This window comes from Aptenodytes patagonicus, chromosome 13, assembly GCF_965638725.1.
Source record: "Aptenodytes patagonicus chromosome 13, bAptPat1.pri.cur, whole genome shotgun sequence".
Lineage (NCBI taxonomy): Eukaryota > Metazoa > Chordata > Aves > Sphenisciformes > Spheniscidae > Aptenodytes > Aptenodytes patagonicus.
In genome coordinates this window covers 7,528,196-7,546,993 of record NC_134961.1, presented here as the reverse complement: position 1 = coordinate 7,546,993, position 18,798 = coordinate 7,528,196, and the positions used below count along the sequence as shown (strand labels likewise).

Genomic DNA, 18,798 nt, shown 5'->3' with positions numbered 1-18,798 from the left:
GCGCGCAGCGGGCGCGGGGCGCGCCATGGCCGCCAAGGACAACCCCTGCAGGAAGTTCCAGGCCAACATCTTCAACAAGAGCAAGTGCCAGAACTGCTTCAAGCCCCGCGAGTCCCACCTGCTCAACGACGAGGACCTCAACCAGGTGGGACCTTCCCCCAAAACCCGCTGTTTTCCCCCCAAAATCCGGCCCGGGGCCCCGCCCCCTGCCCGCCCCCACGCGTCCGTGCCCCTGGGCGCCCTGGGTCCCCGTGGGGTGTCTGCTGGCCCCGTGGGTAGCCCGGGGTCCCGTGGATGCTGTAGAGCTCCCGTGGGTGCCTGATGGCCCCACGGGTACCTCGGGGTCCACTGGGTAGCTTAGGGTCCCACGGGTGGCCCCATGGATAGTATCGGGTCCCGTGGATGTCCTAGGGTCCCACGGATAGCAGGAGGTCCCATGGGTGCCTGCTGGCCCCATGGTTAGCACGGGTTCCCATGGGATCTCCAGGGGTCCCACGGGGTGCCTGCTGGTCACATAGATATCGTAGGGCCCTGTGGGTGCCTGCTGCTCCCATGGGTAGCATGGGGAGTTAGGGGTGGTGCGGGGTCCCCATGGGGTGCCTGCTGAGCCCATGGATAGCACAGGGACCCACAGGTATCCATGAATCCCGTGGAGTGTTCAGGAGCCCTGTGGGTGCTCTCTGGTCCCGTAGGGTGTCCAGGGGTCCCGTGGGGTGGCTGCTGACCCCGTGGGTGGTGTGTGGTCCCATGGGGTGCCTGCTGACCCCACAGATAGCACAGGGACCCACAGGTATCCATGAATCCCATGGGGTGTTCAGGACCCCCATGGGTGCTCACTGGTCCTGTAGGGTGTCCAGCAATCCCATGGGGTGCCTGCTGACCCCACAGATACCCAGGTGTCCCACAGGGCACCCAGCATCCCCACAGGATCCGCTGCTCCTTTAGGCCATGGCCCACCCCAGTGCCTCCGCCCCTGGGGCCTCACCCCTTTCCTGAGGCCGTTTGGGGACCAGCACCTGCGCTTGGGGTGATCCCAGCCCCACTTGGGGTGCATGGCAGCAGGTGGGGGGGTATCCTGTGGGCTCCACTGGAAGATCCCGAAAGTCCTGGGAAAAACTCGGATGCAAACAAAACGTCCCCGCCTGGATGTGCCAGACATAGCCCCCCCCATCCTACAGCCCCCCTCTTTCCCGGGGGGATGAGAAGGCGACCCGTGCCTCTTCCCGGTGAGGGCCCAGCACGGGCAGGCTGGGGGGCTGCCAGGGCTGGGCCTTCCTCTTCCTCCTCTTCCTCCCAGGCCTGACGCAGGCCCGGAGGCCCACGCACCCGTGGCGGGGGGCGTTTGGGGTGCGGGGGCCCGTCCGCAGTGTTGGGGTGCGGGGAGCAGGGCCGCCTTCCCTCCTCCCACACCTTTCTGGGCCGGGGCTGACATCCCTGCTCCCGATCCTATTATGGCAATGAGATCAGACATATTGCTGTGCTTGCTGGGGGGGGGGGCCGGGGGGGGGGGGGCATAATGAAATCTGAGGGCTAATATGGAAAAAATGTAACTGGAAAAAATGCCGTGGTGTGTGCGGGAAGGGGCGGGCGGCAGGGAGCGTCGCGGCTGTGCCCAGACAAAGGAGCCGTCCCGGAGGGGGCTCGGGAAGAGCCCCCCGCTCCCGGCCGGCCCCTTCCCGCTGCCCCGCCTGGGGTTTTGCTGCCTCCTGTGTGCAATGCTTTTTTATTTTTACTGGGGGGGGGGGGTTCAAAGCATTGCACGCTGCCCCTCATAGTGCCTGCCTGCCTCTGCCGTGGGGGGCCCGCTGCCCTCCCTGGGGACCCAGGGCCCAGAGCCATCTTTCGGGCAGCCCCTCGTTTGCTTTGTTCCCGTCGGGGTGGCGGGTGGCCCCGGGGTGGGGGCTGCCACTGTGGCCGGCTCCCGTGGGGAGAGGGTCGGCCCCGTGGCCGGATCACAGGCCCCGTGGCCGGATCACAGGCCCCGTGCGGGGGCTCCGGTTGGGAAAACGGCGCGATCCTGCTCGGCTTCTCCCTTGCAGCTGGGGTGAAGTAATCCCGCTTCCCAGATAAGATGGTGGCTCTGGTAGCGTGTGATGCACGCACGTACCCTCCCGCCCCGCCGCGCAGCCCCCCGTGCTGAGGAGCCCCCGGCCGTGGCCAGCCCAGTGCTTCCCTGCCACCCTGCCTGCCTCCCCTCCGAATTCGTGCCCCTTGTCGGAGGAGGAGGCGGCTCCGTGCTGCTGGATGTGGGGGTGTGCTCGCTCCGAAGCACACCCAGGAATAACGGTTCATTTAACAGCTCTGAATTTTTTTGCCTTTTTCATTTTTTTTTTTTTAAGCTCGGTTTGGGTAGGGGGATCCCACACTGCAGCGTGGGGGCCCCTGTGCTCAGTGCGTCCCGCTCACCCCATGGGCAGGGACCGTGTTGGTGATTACCTAGAGTCAGGCTAGAAAAGTCCTTTTGAGTCATCTGACCTTTCTACTTGGCTTGCAGGAAAGGTGAAGGTACTTCACACTTACGCACTCGTGTCTTTTTTGGATTTTTGTTATATAAGAATACCTGTGTGGGCGTTAGGAGCTGCCCCTCCTGCTTCCCGGGGTGCTCCGGGGCGTTGGAGCTGCTCGGAGCAGAGACGGGTGCGCGTTTGCAAAGTGTCACAAATATTTAGTGGTAGTAGTGGATTCCCATCGTACTCGGGAACTGAATTAGGAACGGGGCTGGGAGGGGGGAATCCAGTCCCAAACATCAGGATTAACAAGCTGGAGCTCTCTAATAATAATCAGACTTAGCACTTCCAACTTCAAAGGGCTGTGCGGACGCTAAGTCCCTAATCCCGGGAGCGCTGCGTTCACGAGTTGTTTTTGTGCGTGGCTGTGCTGCCGGCCAGGGGTCGGTGTGACTTGGGGCAGCTATGTGTGGTCCCACCACCCCTTGGAGCCTTGGCCACCCCCTCCAGGGCTACAGGCAGGAGGTGACGTGCCCTTGACACCCCCCCTGCCCCCCGCCAACCTGTGTTTGACCTTCTGGGGTGCCCGCATGGCATGGGAAAAACTGGGTCAGTCACCACGTCTGCTCCCCCTTTGGGAAAATCTGTTGCTGTGGGTCTGCCCTGATGAACGCGAGCCCCGGCGTGGGCGCTCAGAGCCCTTGCGATCCTGTGTGATGGCAGGATCTGGCCTGTGGTCCCTGGCAGACACGGTGCTGTTGATGGCTCTGTCCTGGCTGCTCCACCCACCCGTCACCAGCTCCCCTGGCACTGCCCCTTTCCCGGCAAGGGAGAAATTCCCTTTTTGTGGGAATTCCCTCTTCCCTGGCAAGACGTGCCTGCACCGGCATCGCACAGTCCCCTTTAACCTCTTGAAAACCTCATGTGGAGGTCAGCCTCCCAGAGCCTGCCCCGGGAGGATGGAGGGTTCCCGGGGATCCTCTTCCATCTCCGGGACAAAGCCGGCCTGGCCAGCGGGACCCTCTTCCCAAGGAAGCCACCCAGGGCTGTGCAGGGCCATGGGGGTGTCCCCGTGGGGTCCCTGCTCTCCACGCCGGCTGGCCCGCACTGAGCCGTGCCTGCACGCGCATGCCTTTGGCTTGTAAGGAAGATGAAGCCCCCCACTACAGGAAGAGGCTGGGAATTAACCTCAAAATTACGATTAGCCTGAATTGGAAGAAGAGCAGAATGTAAAGCAGTTGTTTTTAATTTTCTCCATGCGTGTGCTCTCTCGGGGCATGGGGACTGGCACAGATAAAGGAATTTGAGGACGTCTTTCCAGCTACCAGTGCCTTTTTTTTTTTTCTTCTTTTTTTTGAGACCATGGCATGGATGTCCAGAGGACCACCCAGTTAGAAAATGGAGCTCGCAGACTTCTCCCAGTGCCTCCTCCTGCCCCGGTCTGTGACACCCCTGCCCAGCGGCAGGGGGGGTGGTTATTTCCGTCTCGCCTCCTTTGGACATTATCACTTTCCTACTGTTCTGGATGCCGAACAGCTGGCCGCCAGCAGCCCCGAGGCCGGAGAGTGTCAGCGTTGGGTCGCAGGCTTGGCTTTGCTCTGGGGCATTGTATCGATGGGGCTGCGATGCCCTGGGCCGGGGTCTTGTCCTGGCTCTGTGCATTGTCTGAAGGGCTACAGGGTGAAGGATCATGTCCCGGGCACGCTTTCGCCTCCACCCCCTGCTCCTCGGGGGAGGAAAAGCCCCCTCTTTCCTGGAAAGCAGCCCCTGTGCTTGCATTCCCTGCTCCCGGCTGCTTGTATCATGCTGCAAAAATCCGCCTGTACTTGAGTAATTATTAGGACCGAACAGGGGGAGATTCTCTGCAAATGTCAAACCCGCCTCCGTCGGTGGCTGCAGTGGGCAGGGACTTGGGGGGCACAGCCAGAGGAGCTGGGGTGGGCAGGGTCACGGTGGCTGTCCCCCACGGGCAGCGTCCCACCCTTGGAGAGTGGCGTGCAGGCAGTGAGGGCAGCGGGTGCTCGGGAGGGAATGTCAGGTTGGGTGCCGGGGTCGGCTTTGGGTGCACTTAACCTTCCGCGTGGCCCAAGGGAAGGGGCATGGCGGTGCCTTTGGGTGCTGGAGAATTGTCCCCTTTGCACGCTTACTTGCTGCTGGTTTTTTGCATGGCGCCGCACCTTATCTGCCCTGGCACCCGAGGAAGTGATAAATCCCCTCTCCAGCACTGTGGAGAGATGTTGTGGCTTCTCGCAGGCGCTGAGGAAGCCCCATCGTGGGAGGTGGTTGATAAGCCTGCTCACTGCAGGGCACGCCGGGCTTCGGGGCTGCTCGAGGAAGGGGAGCGGGGATTGCAAAGCCCGTTCCTTCCCACTTCCATTTTGCTGCCACCTGACAAAATGCCCGTGCACGCTGCAGCCGGCCTCTTTCAGCTCTTGCTCCGACTGCCCAAGCCGATGGCAGCGCTCGGACCCGAGCGCAGCCCTGGGGCCAGGGCCAGGGTATTTGCAGAAGGAGACCGGCTCTTTGCACGAGGGGTGATTTTTTTCAACCTTTCCCCTTCCTGTTCCTCCGGTCGGTCAGTCGCTCCCGCTGCCCGCGCAGCAAACTGACCAGGCAGCTCCTTTCTTCGGGGTTTGCCGGCGGCTGGGTCGGGGCTGCCGGTGCGCCGGAAGGGCCGTGCCACGCGTGGTGCCCGCCAGCCGCCCCACGGCAGCGGCACCTCGTGCTCCTCACGCCCCGGGTCCGGTCTGTCCAGTCTGGTTTGGCCTCTTCCTGCACGGTGAGGTGTGTTGGTGGTAAAAGCCTGGCCTGGGCGATTTGCAGCTTCGGCAGCAGCCGGCTCGTGCCCGCACCTGTGCTGTGCAAATGTGTTTTTTGCGGAAGAGTGGGAGGTGGATGGAGAAGGGGCCGTCCCCACGCATCCAGGGCTGTCCCCAGGAGCTGCCCGGGTCTTGGGCTGGAGAAAGCTGAGCTTGGACCGAACCCGGGGGCAGCGAGTGGCCGCCTGGATGCAGAGCTGGGGGATGGAGATTGCTTTCACGCTGGGAGCGGTTGTGGACGCCCACTGGCAGCACAGCAGCCTCCCGCGCTGAGGTTTGGCCCCCCGCTCCGCTGCCCATCGCCAAGTGACATACAGTGGAGGGGAAATACTGTACAAGCAGGGAAGCCGAGATGTAAGCGTCTTAACCGCCAAGGCTGGGCTATGTCCCTGGCCCCTGGGATTGCCACCGGAGCGTGGGTTTGGCCAGTGGGGTTTGCAGAGCCTCCTGCCGGCCGGGGTCGTGGGTCTCCAGCGGTCCATGTGGCATCCCACTGGGAGCATGCAAAATGTTAAGTGACGCCTGTCTCTGTCTCTCCGTTCCTAGAAGCCATGCTGTGGGCAGGAAAGCCTGCTTGGGTATCACATCCCATTCCTGCCCCAAACATCATGTCACCTTCCCCATTCCTGCCAGGTGACGGCTGCTCCGACTCACCCATCAGTGATGTTCTCTCGGGCTCCAAGGTGTGCAAAACCGAGAGCAGAGCAGAGCTGAAACCGCCCAGATTTCCTCTTTTGAGGTTGCAGCCACAGCGTTTGTCTTGACTTTCCCCTTGAGCTGTGCCAGAAACTCGTCCCTGCCTCCAGGGAGCTCTGAGCGGTTTGGGAGTTGGTGCACAAGGAATGGTGACCTTGCTGTCTCTGCTCTGGGACCGTGGTCTGCTGTGGGTCCAGCTGAGAGCTGTGACCCTGTTGCTGAGTACCCAGAGATGCATGCAGGGAGTGGCAGGCACTGCTGTCACTGCTTTCAGAGAGGCCCCTTTGGTGAATATTGGGACTAAAACCCATAAAGGTGGTGGGATGGGAGTTATCGTAGGTTCACCCACAGCCTGGGTCAGGCTGGGGCTGTTGTTTTCTAGCAGGGCTGCTGGAAGCCCCGGCACAGCTTCCCCGGTGCACAGGGCTCTCTGCATTCAGTGTTGGAGGCAGAGGCTAAAGCTCCGCTGCAATGGTCCATTTTTTTTTTTTCCCCTTCCCGCTCAGTTGCCAAGCCTGAACAAAACAAGCCCTGCCTCCACCCGAGACAGGCTGATTACGTCTGCCGGCAGCCTAAACAGATTATCCCTCCTGCCACGTGCTCGGAGCCAGGAGTCTTTCCCGGCGATGGATTCGGACTTCCCTCGGAGCATGTTGGGGTGGGTGGGGACTCGCTACGGGGGCATCCCCAGCCCACCTGGGCATCCCAGCACCCCAGTGGGGATGTGGTTGCTCTGCCACGGGGCCGAGTCCAGACCCTAAGAGGAGATGTGGGTGTCGGCAGAGCTGTCCTGTTCCACCTTGTGCAATGAGCTCCTGTGGGCACTGCATGGCTGGCACCGTGTGACTCTGCTTGGTGCTGCTGAGCACCCTGCTTGGCTGGCTGGTTTGCCTGGGCGAGGGAAGAGGTGAAGGTGCCACTGACAAACACTCCAGGCATGAAAGCCCGTCCAACGGGCACGCTGGTTGGTGTCACAGCCCACCTCCGGCCCTGTGACCTGGTGCTCCGTGGGCTGTCAGGCTCCTGTGATCTGTCCTGCCTGCTGGAAGCAGGTGACTGTGCCCTCTCTGCCCTGCAGCCCTGGGGATGTGCAGGGGTTCCTGTACGACCCTGTGCTTTGGAAAGTGCTGAGTGGCTCTGCACATCCTTCGAGCCCAATCTCCTGGCTGCTGGGAACCGTGTTCCCAGTGCTGGTGGAGCTGGTTGGGGTGGTTTGTCCGTGCCTGGGCAACATCAGCGCGGCAGCTTGACAGCTTCGTGTAAACCAAGCTGGGGCCGCTTCCTTCTCTGCTTCCTCCCACCCGCCGTCCTGCCAGCGCTGGCCCTGGGCTGGAGGCAGCGTCCTCCTCCTTGATGCAGTGCAGGCCTGCAGGCTGAGGGGACGGGTGCAGTGGCTGGGGCGGTGACCCGAGAGGCAGGTGAGGGGCTGCGGAGCACCCGCAGCACAGCTCTGGTGGCAGGCCCTGAAGCTAAGCAGGGCCGGGCGGGATCAGAGGTGGGATGGGATACCTGGGCGTTCCCAGAGGTGCGACAGGAAGCGGAGCGGTGACGCGGGGGTGTTTCTGCCTGAGTCAGCCTCCGCCGATCCCACGGGGTGGAACGGAACCGGGCACTGTGGGGCTCCAACTCGGCCGCACCTCCCGTGCGGTGATGCCCCTGGAAGGCACTGTGGCTATATCCCTTTTTTTGGGTGGCGAGGCGCCTGCAGATCTCTCCTGGGGCGGCGAGGCAGCGGTTTCGGCACCTCCCGGCCAAGGTCGTGGTGGGTGGTTGGCTTCGTCATCGCGAGCTGTGCCGGAGGAACCGGCTCTCCTCTTCCTGCCCGCCCTGCGAGCGTCGCCCCACCCCACCCCAGACGTGGATGCATCGCACTGCCAGCAGCTGCCCTCCACTCTGCTTTCCACATCGTTTTGTGGCTCACCCTTCGGCCAGGTACCGTCTGGATGAAAGCAAAGCCGCCCAGCGCCTGAGCATCCTGTGCGGCTGCTACCTGCGGGGAAACCACCCGGAGCTGCCCTTCGAACATCGCCGGAGCTTGTGGGAGGCAGACGGTGCTCTGTGTGGTCAAAGGCATCCTGGGAACCCCGGGGTTGCTCTAACGCCATCCCTTAACGTGAGGTTGGACAGATCTGCTTGGACGGGGGAAGTTTTTGCTCTGAGCTCTTGCTCAGTGCTGGGCGTTGCATTTTCCTCCTCTTGCTGAGCTCTCCGGAGGAAGCCGAGCTGGTGCAAAGCAACGTGCGGCTCCAGCTCCATCCTGGTGCGGTAACGTTCCCCTGGACCTGCCTCCCACAGCCGCATCGAGCGGGTTTATTTTAAACCTCGCTTCAGCAGGGCCATTCCAATGCAGGTGTGATGGGTTTATTTCAGACACTTTGTGCACTAATTCATATCCCTTTTATTTAGGCTTGTACCTCTCTGGGCATTTGCTTGGTTTTAGCAGTGGCTTGTTTTGGTTTGGCTTTAAAAAGCACTGCTGTGTGTTCATCTGTTGGTGGGTGGGACTGGGCTGCCCACGCTGGCTGACTCTAACTCATACCTTTCAGCTATTTAGGTTTCAATATCTGAAATTGGATGCTTCTGCTGAAATAAATATAGCCCACCGGTGCTTTTTTATGATGCCGGTAAAGAAATGACTGTGCTCTATGTTAAGGGCATGTATTTCAGGTGCTCGGTGCTTTATATACGGTCAGTTGAACCAAAATTGGAGTGGTTGAGGGCAAAATAATGTCTGCTGAGGGGTGTGAGCCAGGCTGAAGTAGGGCAGGGCTTCAGGCCTGTAACATTGGGTTATGGCTGCTCACTGCTGACCCTGGTGATGGTGTCCCCTGTTTGGGTTTCACGGTTACTTCATCCCCGGTGTGGCGCTCGGACTTGCCTGCTGCCTGGGGGCTATGTGGGGCTGGATGCTGCTGGGGTGCAGCGGGGTGCTCGGAGTGGCGTGGGGTGGTCCTGCTGGGAAGGCTGCAGTGCTGCGGCTTGTGCTGGGGAGAGATTTTGCTCGTGGGGCTTTGCTGGGTTGAGCACTTGGCCGTGCCCAGGGGCTGTGCTGGGGCACGGAGGAGGGCCGAGCCCTGCAAGCAGCTCGGCTGCCCGTAGCGTCGCCGCTGAGGGCTCCTCAGGGTGCTGCCTTGGCATGGCGGTGCCAAGCATTGGGGATGCCGCGTCCTGCCTTCGCTGTCATCCTCCTCCTTGTTCCTGGGTGGTGGAGGCTACTCGCAGTATCTTCTCAAGCACCAGAGCCGGTTGCTCAGGGCTCACCGCGAGTGCCTCTCGTGGGAGTTTGGGGACCCCCCTTCCCTGTTGCAGTGACCCCTTTGAAGGCACTTCCCGGCTCTCTGGTGGGTCATCTTTAGTTACTTATTCGCAATTTTGCTTTCCCTCCTGTAAAACAGAAGAGAAATTTGGGAAAGGCCGTTGCAAGCCGCCCTGCCCAGGCCACGTGGGTGGACACGGCTGCATCCCGGCACGGTGGGGAGCGGTGGGAGCCCCTGCTCCAAAGTCCTCCCCTCGCGTGGGCACGGATGCGTCACGGGCGCCTTTGGGTGGGGGCGCGGGGCGGGCTGCCGGTGGGGCGCGCCGGGGGAGTGGCGGAGCGCGGCTTACCCTGCCGGGCGCTGGCAGTGTGGGCAGCGCGGGGCCGGGCGCAGAGCGGGTGCCGTGCCGGCTGGGGGGCAGCATGGGGGCCACGGGCGAGCAGGGCGCCAGCACCCAGGTGAGCATGATGGGGGTGGCGGGGGGCGAGGGGCTCCTCGCCAAACCCAGGGAGGGCTGCGGTGCCTGCGGGGTGCCCTTCTGTGCCAGCAAGGCCCCCGGTGTGGGTGAGGCTCGTGCTGGTCGTGGGAACAGGCGGGTGCAGGGGTGCCCTGTGCCCCCAGGAGGGGGGGAAGCAACTCCCCCAAGTTGGATCTCGCTCCCAGCACTCCATTTTCATTGTTTTTAATTCCCTTTAAAGAGAGGGGGAAGGAAGGTCTTCTCAAATCATGTTTTCCCAGCTGCTGGGAGAGCAACACCTAGAGCTGATATGTCACATTGTGGGGGGGGATAAGAGATTTTGTTATTTCTTTTTACTTTATAAGCAGTAAAAGGGCTCCTCCGGCTTGTTTCCAGTTTGCTTACTCAGTGCTTCATGCATTTGACAGTTTTTGGTGCATAGGCAGTTTCTTCTATTGTTTGCAGGGATTTTTCCAGAGGGGAAACTTTTTTTTAACATTACAAAACCACAGAAACTGGCAGGAGGAATCTAGGGGAGGTACCGAACTGGAAACAGTTTTAAGGAAAAAGAGGAAAAAGAAAAGAATGAAAGCAACAAGATTAACCAAATAATTTTGAGAGGACCTGGGAACATGTGTCCTTGTCACTGTGTGGCCGGGCGGGGCCGGGGCTGGGCATGCACTGATGTTTCGTGGTGGAAAGCAGCGTCCCCAGACGCAGGGGCTCCAGAAGCTGGATCTGCCCTGGGTTTCCTCCCTCCTGGCCTGTCCCGATACCTCTGCGGAGCCGCCTCGCTGGTGTGGCAACGCCTCGCCACTCTTGCACCAGGATTTGGCCCCAGCCCTTGCCAGGAATGGGGTTGGCTAATAGTTTGCGGCTTGACAGGCACCAGGAGCGGTGCCCATAGGACTTCGTGGGGGAGGACATGCCCAGTGCCCATCCCCATCCCACCGCTTGCCATGGCGTGCGCCTGCTTCGCGCTGGCCACTTCTGTGCCCAAACCACTGGTGGAAAAAGCCTGGATATTTTTTTTTTTTCCACTGATAAATGGCAGTGCTGTAAGGCATTTCTTTCCGGGTATTCTTTCCCTTTCTCTTCCCAGCCAGCTGAATGAGCTGTTTTCCCTCCGCCTGGCTCTGACCTTCCTGCGTGCTCGGCCATGGGCTGCTGGAAGCCGCTGGCGGGGAGGAGCGGGCTGGCAGGGGCCGCCCCTGCAGGGAAACGGGTGTTGGATGTGCATGGCACGGGAAGCGGCTGTGAGCTGGAGAACTGCCAGTGCTGGGTAGTTTTTCCTCTCTTAATTAACAAAAGGAAAACATCAAGCTCTCCTTTGGAGTATGTTTTTGCTTTGGGGTAGAGGCACGCTGCTGATGGCGAGGGGAAGAGCTGTCAGTGAGGACGGGCTCTGCAGCTTGGCAGTACCCGGGAGGTTGGTGCTCTCGGCGCGATGCCATGCAGAAGCAGCCGAGTTTGGTGTTTGTGGCTGGGGTTTTACTTCCCCCCAAGTCCTCATCTCAATCCTGTTTGCACACAGAGTATATAAACACCACGGCTTGCCGTCAAGCATCGTGTTCCCTGCACTGGCAAGGCTGAGTTTGCCTGTGTGCAGGAGCCTGAACTCATGCAGCTGCCTTCGCGCCGGGGGCTGATGCAGTTTCCCGTGGTCCCTGACCATCGATCCCCCGTGATGCTGGTCCACGCTGTGCTGGTTTCCTCTGCGCCTGATGTGTTTCTCTGCTGTTTCTTTGCAGGCCAAACCCATTTATGGCGGCTGGCTGCTGCTGGCCCCGGAAGGAACGGACTTTGACAACCCCGTCCACCGCTCCCGGGTAAGCGAAGCCGAGACGCCCTCTCCCCGTGCCGTGGGTGGGGGTGGCAGGAGGAGCGGCGAGGGCCTGTCCCTGCCCACAGAGGCGGCTGCGGCCCCGGGAGTGCCACAGGCACCTCCATGTAGCCATCCCCTTGTGCAAACCAGGAGGCTGGGAGATGTTTTCTGCAGCAGGGCTCGAATGCCTTCTCCGGGATGTGAGGTCTCCCGTGCTGGGCAGCAGGCTGGGGCACTGCAGGTGCTGGTCAGGCTCAGTCCGTGCAGTTTTATTGCTTGCTGCTGTTGCTTTTTGATGCCTTGATGCTGCTCTGGTTGGGGTCTGGTTGGCCTGACACATGCCATGCTGATGGGAAGGCTCTCAGGCTGGCGGGATGTGGGCTGTGTGGCTCTGAGCCATGCTAGGACCATCAGCAAGGCACCAAGTTTCCCTTTGGTGCTTGGAAACAACTACTTTATCTTCTGCAGCTCATCACGGGCGTGCCCAGAGCCCTGGAGGGAGACCGCATCCCATCCCCTAATGCGGATACCCCTGTGTCAGGCAGGTCCTGCAGCAAGGAAGGGGCTGAGAGATGATTCCCGTTCACTATAACCCTGCGGAGCTCTGAAGCCGAGTGCGCTGGCAGCAGAGACCCGCAGACAGAGCGGGGCACACTCAGCTCCTGCCCAAAGGGGTTTGCTCATGCCTTGCAGAAACAGCAGCATCGTGTGGGGTTGGAGCATCCCCCACTTTCTTGCCCTGGGGGGTGTGAGGCCCAGAAGGAGGTGGCCAGGTTGATGTCCTTTCACCGCTGGCTTGTGACGAGGACTCCCAGCCTGTCACCAAGCTGCTCTTCCAGGGAGCTTGCTGCTGAGGCCACCAGGACAGGGCTGTCTTGTGCGTGGGAGGGATGGCAATGGTCCGTGAACCCTCTGTCACACAGCCAAAATGCTCTTGGAGCTCCTAGTAATAAAAAAAAAATCTCTCCTGAGTGAACAAGAATTGGGTTCTGAGTTCAACCTGGGGTTTATGGGTCATTATTTGGAGTCGCAGCTAGTTGCGGGCTTGCTGGCCCAACACTGTGGGGACATGGGACTCGGGTCCCCCCTGGAGTGGAGGCTGCCTGCTAAGCTGGGGCATGCAGAGGTCCACAGGGTCCTTGATAGTTTTGCTTGTCCCTGAGCACCTTGGACTTTGCCCAAAGGGCTGAGAAAAGTGAGATAAGAATTTCTGCACCGGGGCTATGAATCTAGGACCTTTTTTATTTCAGCCTGCTCAACCAGTTTTTGCTCTTGGCTGAAAACAACCTGGCACGCATAAAAAAAAGGCAGTTTTCCAGCCAGATCAGTTCTCCAATCTGGTTTGCTGTGTGGCTGCAGAAGCAGCAGTGCCAGCGTGGTGCTGGGGGAGGCAGGACTGCCTAGGCAGTGCCACCCCTGGAGGTGCAGCCACCATCCAAATCCAGCTGATGCACTGCTGGGGGACATCTAGCGTGACACCCTGTCACCCTGCAGGACCGGGTGCTGGAATAGACCACACAGGATGAAGCTGAGGGCTGGGAGCACTTAGCTGGGGGATCCTTCTGGTGTCCTGCAGGTCTTGGGTCTCTTGGAGAGCAGTGACAGGGCTTGTGGGCGTCCTTCAGGAGAGGAGGAGGAGGAGGAGGAAAGTCCTGGTTCCAGCCTATAGCTGGAGTCTTTTGTCTCTGGTTATTTTTGTCCCCTGTATGGTTAAACCAGGCCACCTTGGGGTCTGTCTGAATGCAGAGAGGAGCGGGGTGGGGAAGCAACGCCAAAACAGCCTCTTCTTGGGTACCCGCAAAGCCAGGCAGTAAATCAGCATTGAGCAACGTGGGCTGGTGCGAGCAGACCTCTGGCAGACCCCTGCCGGATGGCCTGGCAGGATCCTGCTTTGCAAAGCCCACGGCACCCCAAACACCTGAGTTTGGGGCATGAGGGGCTGAGCAGAAATACTTCATCACCTTTTAGGAACAGCCCCTGCAGTGTTGGGGGTTCCCCCTGCTTTTTCGGTAGCTGTGGTCCAGTGCCCAGTGAGACCTGGGCATGTGACCTGTTGTCAGGAGTTCCCCTGCCACAAAGAAAGGGTTTCGGTGTCTTTTCTCTGCCCCAGCTTTGTGGGGCTCAGCTCCGGTGGGTCCGGTGAGCCCTGCTGTGACCCGCCTTGCTGTCTTCTCTTGCAGAAATGGCAGCGTCGGTTCTTCATCCTTTACGAGCACGGGCTGCTGCGCTACGCCCTCGACGAGATGGTAAGTGCTGCCCGGCGGAGGCGCGCGGCCACGTTCAGGCTGTGGGGATCAGCCAGGGCCACCTCTGCTGCCCTCGGAGGAGCCTCTGGCGATGCCCCTGGTATGGCGTGGGGAGGTCTCTGCCGAACTGGTGAAGAGTTTTGCTCTCTGGGTTTGACTTACTGCCAGGCTGGGTTTGCGTGGGAGCTTGATGGACGGTCAATGGAGGATGATGGGTGTTTAGGAGGCGTGTGGGTCCCACCTGGCTTGGGGTTGATCAGTTGCTGACAGATCCTGCGCTGGTGGGGTCCTCAGGGTCCCCCCCACTCCTGTCTGCCCTGCCCTGTGCCAGCTGGGGTTTGGTGGCGGTGAATTGCCTTGGCGGTGCCTGGGAAGGAGGTCCTGCCTAGCGATGCCCATGGAAAGTAGGTCAGCCTTCCCACTGCTTGCCCGCCCCAGAGTCGCGGCATGCCGCCGGCGCTGCTCCCCTTGGTAAAACAGAATGGGGAGATGAAAAGAAGGGAAACCCGTCCACTGCGAGCTGCAAAGCGGGACCAATGAGCCCAGCTGGGTCAGCCCTGCCGTGACCGCCCGGGGCCGCTGATTTATCCTCCCGGCTACAGCAAGCCTGTGAGAGGGTGTCCAAGGTTGAGCGTGCCGGCACGGTGTGGCACAGCATGGCAGGTGCCCGCGTGCTGGGATCCGCCTGGGCGGGAGGCTCATGAAACCGGGCACACCGGGATGTGGGGCAGCGTATGTGCACACGCATGGGGCTGGGATGTGCGGGGACCTGCGTTTGTGACGGGCAGGCTCCCTGCGAGGGCGGCATGCCTTGGTCCTCCGCTGATGCCTCCTGCGAGGGCACTGTGGGATGGGGAGGCGAGGCAGCACAGCGAGCGTTGCTTGAGTTTCATGCCTTGTGTGTTTGTATTTTTTCTTGGGGTTGATTCAGGTGCCCTAAATAATTTAAATGTCTCAGGTAGGAGTGGTGGAGGCTTTCAATACGTTTTTAGTGTCTCAGCAACCTGGCTCTGCACTGGGCTGGTGTTTCATGTCCTGCAGCGACAGGAGAGCGGTGTGCGGCTGGCTGGAGTGGGGAGATGCCCTGATCTGAGGAGAGGCAGAAGGATATTGGGAAGCATGATTTTTAAGTTGTGTGTTTTTTTTTTTTTTTTTGGTTTGGCTTTGCATCCCTGAGAGGTTGACCTGCCCCAGGCACTGCTGCCTCTGGGCAGGAGCAGATGGGCAGTGCCTCAGCCTTGTGGCACCGCTCGCCATCCCTCAGCAGCCCCGTGCCACGGGGGACTGTCGCCAGAGGGCACGCGGAGGATGGGGGAAGCGTCCCGCAGTTCTCCAGGCACCTCTTGAGCTTTTTCCCCTTCAGAAGGGTAAAAGTGGAAAAAAAACCAAAAAAAAAAAACAAGAAAGGGAGCATCCAGCATGGGTTGACCCATGGTGGTCCCAGGCTGGACCCCCTCCTCGGCTGCTGCTGGGTTCCTGCACCCCTCCAGCCTTGCATGCCCTGTGGGACAGCTCTGACCCAGCAGAGCACTGCTGGACAGGGCACCGGGACTTGCTGCCACCATGGTCCTTCGTGGTGCAATGGGTCCCACAGGAGGGCTCGGTCTAGTCTTGCCATGGCCATAGATGGAGGAGATGGTCGCGGCTCTCTCCTCGTCAGGGTCTGATGGTGTAAAAAATACCCTCCTGACCTTTCTGCAGTGCTCATCACAGCGTGAGATCCACGCTGCTGTTTGCACCAGCTCTGCTAAAGGTGTCTCCTGGCCATAGTTGGGCACGGCCTCCCCTGGCCCCTTCCAGCCCACGGCACCAGAGCATCCCTGCCATGCTAGCCGGGCTGGGGCAGGAGGAAAAGCCCCCACGCAGGAGGAAACAGGGGGTTTTGTTGCTGCTCAGCCCACGCAGGAGTGGGACCGGGGGGCTGAGAGAAGGACAGACAGGGACCATCTTCTTCCACATGTGGGAACGTGTCCTGTGGCGTGTCCTCTGCTTGACCTTGGGGGAAGTTGTTTTTCTGCCAAACCGCCAGTCCCTGACCCCTCTGCATTGGGCGCCGGCACGGCTCTGCTGACGGGACCGGGGCCGCGCTCCGGCAGCCCGCCATGCCCCCGCACAGTCCTGCCCTCACCCCGTTCCCCGCGGCAGGGCCGGGCTCACTCCCTGCGTGCCGGGAGGCTGTGTTTACAGGGGGTCACGTAACTTCCCGCACAGCTTTTCTGCTGGTCCCCGGGGGTAACCCGTGCCCATTGCAGTCCAGGTTTCTGCTCCGGCAGGACCCTGATCCTGGGACCACCAAGCTCACAGCAAACCCCCTTATGTCAGAACCAAGTGCCCGTGCGGGTGTTAGCCCTCAGCCCTCAGCTGGTCTGCGCGAGGAGGGGGGGACCTGTGAGGAGCGGCCGGGTGCAGCGTGTTGAGCACATCAGGGCTCGGCTGCGGTGCAGATTTTCTGCCCGGGCAGGGCCAGAGCGTGGCTCAGAGGGTGCCACGGCTCCAGTGGGTTTGGGACCCTCTGCCACCGTCCCACAGCATCAGGCTGTGACGGCTGAGTGTTGGGGGTCACTGGGGGGGGGACTGGTGGCACTCAGGTCAGGCTGTAAGCAGGCACATCCCCGTGAGGGATGTGAGGACCCAGTCCCGTGCCCACCACACCTCGGGCATTGCTGGCTGGGGTTGCTGGGGGACACTGGTTTCTCCCCTGAGGTGCTTGCCCGTTCCCTGCCTGCGGCTATCCGCCCCTCCGGCTGTGCCAGCTCCTTGCTGTGTCCCCACCATCTCTGTGGGCCAGGGAGGAGTAACGGGGCTGGGGGCCTCGCCCAGGAGGTGCCTCTCCCTTGCACAGCTTGGACACTGGTTTTTGCATGGGGGATCCACTTTGCAGCCTACGCAGGGACGATCTACCCCCAGTGTGCCTCAGTTGCTTCCCCCCCCAGGAGCCAGGTGGGGGTCCCACGGGGGCCTCGGCACGGGGGCGGCCTCCGCAGCGTGCCGGGAGCCGGGCGGCAGCTGGCCGGAAACCTCCCAGGCTGTTGCAAGCAGGGATTGAATTGCTCTGCCTTGAACCTGTTAGACATTAATTTTGTGGGTTTGGCAATTTCTGCTCTTACTAAAAGCAGGAGGGGAGGGAGGGGTGAGCTCGGGAGGGGAGCCCCGGGCTGGCAATGGCGGCGGAGACGCTCCCGTGCCTGGACAGGGAGACTCCGCTCCTCGTTCCCGGGGGGTTGGAGAGCAGTGGGGTGTGGAGGGGCGCCTCGAAGCCCAGCCACAAGCTGGGGAGACCTCAGGGGGTCCCCAAAGACGTTGGTGCTGTGGTACACAGAGGCCATGGGATAGGGCAGCCTTGGGCACAGGAGCCGTTTGCTGTGGGGTGGGTCAAGTTTGGTGTTGAATTGGAGCATTTTGGGCACGGAAATCCCTTTGCAGAAGGTGGGACAAGCGGGCACCAGCCACCCTGCTGGCATCCAGCTCCCTCCTGAGACCTGCCCACAGGTGTTCCCGAGCTGATCCCGAGTCTGTGTTCCTGCTCAGCTGCCTTCTTTCTTTATGTCCATCCTTCTATCTGTCTGTCATCTCTCTGCCATATTTTCACTCTGAAAACTCAAACCAGTTCTGCACGATGGCTGCGATGGGGAGGATGCGCACAGGCTGTGGGCCTCCATCCCCTCCGACCCAGGCTGAGCTGCCAGACTTGCTCCCTGGGGCCTCCCTCTTTCATGCTGGGTGCTGGCACCCAGAGCCTGCCTGGCTGCTGGGAATGCCAAGGGGAGCGCATCCCCTTCCCCTCCGCGGGGAGCGTGCCAGCGTCTGTTCCCGGCTCTGCCGAGCCCTGGCTAAGCCGAGCCTGCTCAGACGTGCAGAAATTCCTCCCTCCCAATTGTGGGTGGATGTGGAGGTTGTGCGATCGCTCGGGGTTGCCTTCCCATGCTGAACCCCTCGGCACTGGCTTGCTCCTGCTGTTTGATAAACCTCTGTGCTGGGCCAGATGATGTACAGGGCTCGATGTTCCTCTGCAGCAGCTGGAGGATAGCAAAACCGCTCTTACATTGAGTTGAAGGAAGGTAGGAAAGAGGGTGACAGGGAGTCAGGGACAGGCTTGGGGACAAGCTGCTGCGTTGCAAGTGCCCGAGGATGTTTGCCTCCCGTGTGTTCCCCAGTCCTGTGGCACTTCCTTGGTTTTCTCAGGAGATACGTTCCCTGATTCCCCGTTGCACGGAGTGCGAGACTAAAGCCTGCCAAAAAACCTAAGCCAAGCCAAATGCGTCCAGAGATTTGTTTTGGAGGTGGAAGACTCGCCCAAAGAGCTTAGACCTTTGGTATTTTGGGATATTTGAAACTAGAGAAGATGAAGTCCTTAGCCTGTAGGGAAACAGCCCTGCCCGGGCTGGGAGGGATCGCGCTCAGTCTCTCAAGGGGACGAGGAGGGACTCATGCCAGGATGGTGAGTGAAACCTCCCCTGGCTGCTGCCTGCCCAGCGGCTGCATCCCAGCACGCTCTGTCCAGGGGGAGATGCCCAAACTGGTGCTGGCGGCTACACCCTCTGATGTTGGCCCATGCTGCTCAAGGTCTCAGTCCTCCTGGTAAAAGTCCCCAGCAAAACCACTGCTGCGGTGGGAGAGCAGCCCGGCACCATGGTACCAGGGCGGTTCAGGAGGTTTTGGTTGAGGTATGGGAGCTGCCACAAAAATGGTGCCGGGGTCAGGGGATGGAGTCAGAGAGTGGCAAGTGCAGAACATTTGCCTCCTTTTGTTTTGATTGCTGTGATCTATAATTAGCGGCCAAGGTCTCTATAAATAGAGCCCTGCTGCGTGGGAACGTAGTGGAGAGGCAGCGGGTGCGCAGGAGGGGTTTTGCAGGGATGGAGAGCACTGTCCCGTCCCTCCCTGGACCTGCGGGTGGGTGATGGCCTCAGCGCTGCCTGGGGACAGATCCAGCCCCGTGGCTAGAGCAGGTCAGAGAAGAGGGTCTGGAAGCTCCAGCCCAGCTTCTTAATGACTCATCACATGTCCATGGGCCAGGCCTAGTCTCTGTGCCTCAGTTTACCTCTCTGCCA

The 18,798-nt window shown here is 60.8% G+C and overlaps 1 protein-coding gene across 10 annotated transcripts in view; it reads left to right on the top strand.

The window, feature by feature from the left end:
- The window catches only part of MPRIP (myosin phosphatase Rho interacting protein), an 82,250-nt gene continuing 63,452 nt past the window's right edge, over positions 1 to 18,798 (top strand). For 8 of the 10 annotated variants that reach the window (XM_076351039.1, XM_076351037.1, XM_076351036.1 and 5 more), the window contains exons 1-3: positions 1 to 145; positions 11,428 to 11,505; positions 13,682 to 13,747. In XM_076351039.1, coding sequence (XP_076207154.1) covers positions 26 to 145; positions 11,428 to 11,505; positions 13,682 to 13,747 — 264 coding nt within the window. In that variant the 5' untranslated portion in view covers positions 1 to 25. Of the gene's footprint in view, positions 146 to 8,215; positions 8,313 to 9,616; positions 9,678 to 11,427; positions 11,506 to 13,681; positions 13,748 to 18,798 lie in introns of those variants that run through there. The other 2 variants (XM_076351035.1, XM_076351033.1) reach the window with 2 other exon arrangements.